This window comes from Oryzias melastigma, linkage group LG16, assembly GCF_002922805.2.
Source record: "Oryzias melastigma strain HK-1 linkage group LG16, ASM292280v2, whole genome shotgun sequence".
NCBI classification, from domain to species: domain Eukaryota; kingdom Metazoa; phylum Chordata; class Actinopteri; order Beloniformes; family Adrianichthyidae; genus Oryzias; species Oryzias melastigma.
Window position 1 is genome coordinate 21,325,997 of NC_050527.1, and position 5,642 is coordinate 21,331,638.

At 42.3% G+C, this 5,642-nt stretch overlaps 1 protein-coding gene across 1 annotated transcript in view; it reads right to left on the minus strand.

Moving 5' to 3' along the window:
• The window catches only part of LOC112143539 (frizzled-6), an 18,883-nt gene that overhangs the window by 6,332 nt on the left and 6,909 nt on the right, over positions 1–5,642 (minus strand). Inside the window, exons 3-4 of the mRNA XM_024267587.2 lie at positions 1,121–1,317; positions 472–1,048 (exon numbers count right to left, since the gene is read on the minus strand). Of these exons, the coding sequence (XP_024123355.1) occupies positions 472–1,048; positions 1,121–1,317 (774 nt within the window). The remainder of the gene's footprint in view (positions 1–471; positions 1,049–1,120; positions 1,318–5,642) is intronic.

Here is a 5,642-nt window from a genome sequence, read left to right on the forward strand (position 1 = left end):
GCTCTCGCCTGCCTCGCTCACTCACCCGCCCACGCTCTCGCCTGCCTCTTCGCTCGCTCGCCCGCTCTTGCTCACCTGCACTTGCTCGCCCTCGCTCACTCGCCCGCCCGCAACCGCCACGTATAACTGCCCGCCCGCAACCGCCCGCGCTCACTCGGCAGCCCGCGCTCGCCCCCGCACACTCGCCCGCCCACAACCACCCGCTCTCGCTCACCCGCACTCGCCTGCCCGCAACCGCCCGCTCTCGCTTACCCGCACTTGTTCGCTCTTGCTCACCTGCACTTGCTTTCAGCATTTTCCTAAATTTAGGTACAGATCTTGACAAACCGATTTTTTTATTTTCTGCATCGATGAACATGCTGACTCTGAGTTTGAATAGTTTTTTTACAGGTTCTCGAAGAATCGTTACATTCTTATTTATTTGTATTGATAATTTCTTTTTTTTTTTTTTAAAAAGCTGAAGAAATTTACCGCTTTCTTCTCAATGGCCTCACAACTCCACTTGGGCCCAGCAGCCAGAAACCAGGTGATGGTGAGAATGACCCACCACACGATACCCGCCATGGTGAAGAAGTAGAGGAGCATGAAGAGCAGAGTGCAGCCTTTGCTCTGAGAGCCCAGCACCACGGTGTCCACGGCGGCAGGGTGGGATGCTTTAGTGCAGGCGGCAGTGTCCCCCAGCAGGAACCCGATGAAATATATGAGCGACACAAAGCTGTAGCACACGGCGTAGAAGATGATGGGCCGCTCTGGGTACCGGAAGCGTTTGACATCAATAAGGAAAGTAAGAAAAGTGAAGAGTGTGGCGCAGAGGCAGATGATGGAGCACACGCCGATGAAGCTTTTGGCGAATTCAATTTCGTGCGGTTTGAAAAACATGTTGGAGCACGGCGGAGCACAGTCCTGGGTACCCAGGAAGGACGAGCCTTGGCCCGGTTTGGTCTTCAGCTGCAGAGGGCACCAGAACCCAAGATCTCTCTTAGGAGATGAGGGGGTCTGTTGAGCAGTTGTAGTAGACACAGAACCGTCCGCCTCACATGGGTCCAGTCTGAGGATAAGAACAGGATAATGGATTACTTCAGATTTACAGGAAATGCTGCTGCTGACTGAAGCCTCTTACTTGTCACATTGGAGTTCAGGAGGCCAGGTGACATCAAAGATACGAATGTTCTCCCGGCAGTCAGAGAGAACGGTCTGGCACTTCTCCCTGCATGGCCGGATCACCCTATTGTCCTCGGTGCATGCTGGGATAAAGGCTTGGCACAGGAAATGGTGGACATCCGGGGAACAACGCAGGTTTGCGAGCGGCATAAACGGCTGCAGTGGAGAAGTCAAAAACAGTAAAATCTTTCTGCCCAATTCAATGAAAACAATGAAAGTGTGTTTCACTGTGAGGTCAGATGGTAGAAATGCAGGAAATGTGTACGAGACGAGTATAATTTTGTTTTGGTAAAAAGACTTTTTTGGTTTGTTTGGTTTTCTTATTTTTGTTAGTGAAGTCACAACTCTGCTTTCAGTCAACATTCAGATTTGATTTTACTTGATTCCTTTTTTCTTAAGAAAAACTTAACACAACCAGATATATTTAAAGTACCACTTCCATCATCTTTTGATCTATTGCAAACGTGTTCCCAGTGGTCTCTTAATTATGATTAAGCCATTGTTAGCCAAAAAAAAAAACCTTTTGTTTTCTAGGACATAGTTTCTGCAGAGCGACAGGAGTTCATTAGAAATTTGCCTCTAGGTTGTGGGCAGGACAGGACTGGGTATATATTTGATTCACCAGAGCCTGGATCAATTCGACAAAAACAAAAAGAAAAAACACAATTTATATTAGAGTACGCCTTTAATCTCCTGTCTCCATGTGAACTTCTTGGTTTTCATTTGTTTTTATTTCTCCACTCTCATGTTTTGTTTGCTTTTTAGATTTTCAGAATGCAAACTTTTCAAACACAAAGCCTCATGCATTCTCTGCCTCAACTTTGATTCAGGATCTCTTCTCTTATAGTTATGAAGGTTGTTTATTTTTAGGTTTGAGTGATGAAAACAGTGAAAGTTTTCTCTTGTCATGGCTGGACTACAGTGAATGTCGGAGTTCTGCGATTCTTGTGTTAAAAAATGTCAAATCTAACAGTGTTTATGTGTATTTGCCTTCACAGGGAGACATGCCCTCAGAAACTTTCTTTCACTAGAAGAATGCAAACTTTGAATTAATCCTGAACTGCATTTTGTAAATTGTAGTGCTGTTCCTATCAGCCCCACACAGAGCCACCCATTCATGCTCTGAAAACTTCCCTCTTGTATTTCAACACGGGGGTCAACAACCACCAGACAGAAAGGGGGTGTGGGGGGCTGGTAAAAGGTAACAGGAAATGAGCGCGGAGACATTTGAAAGCTCAGGAGAAGGCTCGTATGCACAGAACGATGCACAAGGAGTCTGCTGAGCATCGACATTATACAGGAATTTATAAATAAGTTAAATAACTTGACACATCTATGCATTTCAGTGTCCATATGAACTTTTAATCTGACATAATTACAGCAAAATTCATGTGTTTTAGGGATCATTTTGATTTTGACAAAAGAATGATGGTCCAAAAAATACAAAAAAAATAAATAATAAATCACAAGAAATGTTTTAGAAAACTGATAATCACAACAGAGATTCAGTCATTTATTAAGCTATATAGCAAGTGTGAAAGTCAAGGCCCGGGGGCCGAATCCGGCCCTCCGGGTAATTCCATCTGGCCCTCCAGATCATTTATTTCATTGTTATCAATGACCCTTTGTTATCTTGAGCTTATTTCTAACTTGTATAATTTTGACAAAAAAATAATTATGGAAAGTAAAATACTGAAAGTTATTTAAGTTTTAAAATAAACAGTCTGGAATAATATTCCTGACTGTTTATTTTTCTTAATATGTTAAAAAGTTACAGGTTTAAAGTTTATAAAAATTGGCATTCTGCTAGCTTTTTGGACTATTTTACCATTCATTAAGATTTTTTAGGCTATTTTGGAGTTTAGCTAATATTTCAGCTACATGCTAGCTGGTATGGCCAATTTACATTTTTCAGCTTGTTTTGCAATTAGGCTAATATTTACACCCTACCTGTTTTGGCAAATTTAGATTGTTTTACAGTTTTTAGGCTATTTTGAAGTTTAGCATTTTTTTCTTCTACCTGTTTTGTTTTAGTTTTTTTAGGATAATTTGTTGTTTGGCTAGTATTTTAGCTGACTATCAGCTTCAGCATTTTCAGCTATCAGCACGAGCATCTTCAGGGGCCAAATTCAGCTTACAGCATTCATACTACCATTATCGCAGGTAATACTTTATATCTAGTTTATAATTATGTTTAACAGTTATGATTTTCAAGTTTTAAAAATTTTAGTTTTAGAGTGTTCAATAAATGTTTATCCTGTTCGGCCCGCGACCTAAGATGTGTTTTGGATTTTGGCCCCTTGTGTAATTGAGTTTGACCCCCCCGATTTAGAGGGACCTGCTGACTTTAACTGGTAATATTTCTGCACACACACACACACAGAGAGTGAGGTCAAGTCATATTTTTGTGTCTTTTTTCCTGAAATCCAGTCTGGCAGCAGCTCCGTGTCTCAGAGGTGCAGGTTCCTCTGACAGAGGGCGTCCTTGTTTCTCTCTAAGCGGAGGTCTGGGCTTCCTGAGGCTCAACAATCTGACCTTTATTTGCTTTACAGCAGTCACTACAAAACGGGCCCTGATTCCAGAAACCTTTAGTGGGTCGGCAGCAGTAGTCGAGCTGATTAGCTCCTAAAGAGCGAAAGTCTTCACAACAAAGTACTCACTGATTTGGGGGAAAACAGCGACTCGATTTTGAATGTTTTGCTTATATTTTTGAGTCTCACCACTGAGCACAGATATTCTCCTAACACTTGACACCTCTGGGTGTTTGCTATAGAAGCTGCAGCACTAGTCGGGACAAAGACAGAAAAAGTTAGTCTTTTGTCTGCAGAATCCCAGCAGAAAGCCTGGATTCCGGCAACAGATCCCTGTGATAGATCACTGTGGATTTCGGAGCGCTGTGTTTGGTTTGTAAAGTTGGATTTAGGTCAGGGGGAACCAGCCCGTCACCTGGGAGACAGGAGCCCGGCAGTACAGGGGAGAAAGCAAAGCAGTGAGTCATTAACAGACAGAGAGCTCTCATTGTGGTATGCGCAGGACGCATTGTGTCAGACTGGGTGTGCCTGGCCCCCTTCCTCCAGAAATCAAAGACCCCCACAACAAAGTCGACACAGTGGCCTGTGGCGGGTTGCCGTGATACGAGAAACCCAGATCTGCCTCGCACAAAAAAAAAACCCTCTGCAACAAATCTTTGTTCGTGCTCCGACAACAAATGTGTGTAACCTAAAGCCAGGTCTTCAGGAATGCCGGGACACACGATCCAACAACAGAGAAAGGAACTCCACCACAGAGGGGACGGACGACACCCTCCAAAAAGGAGCATCAGTCTTATTATCCTTGATGGAACAACTTGAGCAAATTCTTGAACTAGAACCAGCAGGAATCACGTGGTGTAAAGGATAACTAGTGCACCCATCTGTAAAATGTACATTTTAGAAACTCCCCTCCTTCAGTGTGGTGGAACAGTGACTGCACTCCCTCTCTGAGCTGCTTATCCTTCAGGAAAAGCTCATTACAGCTGCTTTTTGCTCATGATCCGGTGCTTTCGGTCAGAGATCATAACCATAAATGAGGTGAAGTTGGACCGTAGGTTGGAAGGCAAACTGACAGCTTTGCCTTTTGGGTCAACTCCAGCTAAGAAATGATTCTGAATAGAATCACAAAGATTAACATTCTTTCTTTAAAAAAAATAATTTCTTTGCTTTTGTCTAAATGATTTGAGACGTTTTTGAAATGCACACAAGTTGGAAGTGATTTGATTCCAGCTGTAATGTATGTTTTTTTAGAGGTCAGGGACATGCTGACAATTAGTAATTGTAATTGTTTGGAGTCGTCGTATGCTGTTAGACCAGGGGTGCACAAATGCTTTCACTCAAAGGACCAAAATCTAAATGGGAAACCGGTTCGCAGGCCAAATACAATATTTTGTTTGCGGGTCATGGCATAAAAGGAGAAAATAAAGAATATGGTTTAATTTATTTTGATTCTGTATTAATTACGGAAACACATTAGTAAAAATAAAAAGTAACATTTGTCGGGCCAAAAGACAACCTTTGGCGGGCCAAATTTTGGGCACTTTGGGTACCCATAGGCTAGACAGTGTCTTTGTTACCAATATTTATGCTAAAAGTCAAAAGAAGAAAATTCCCTCTGTTCCAACACCTTTTTTCCTTCAGATTTATTGCTGTAGAGTTCGACAGCTTTGATATACAGTAGTCCATTGCTATACACGATTCGCCTTTCAGTCTGTCAGGTTTTTTTGAGTAATATTGCGTGCTTGTTTTTTATCCAGCATATTGTGCTCTGTGTCACAATTGTGTCAATCAATCTCCTTTGTACCGTGTCTCCTGTACAGAACACATTCAGTTTGACAAAGTTACATAAATCTTCATTGCGGTCAAATTTATTCTAGAAAACTGGACTTTTTTTCCAATGTGGGTTTGAACTCAAACAAGACAGGAAAATGATAAAATGTTACGTTGTCT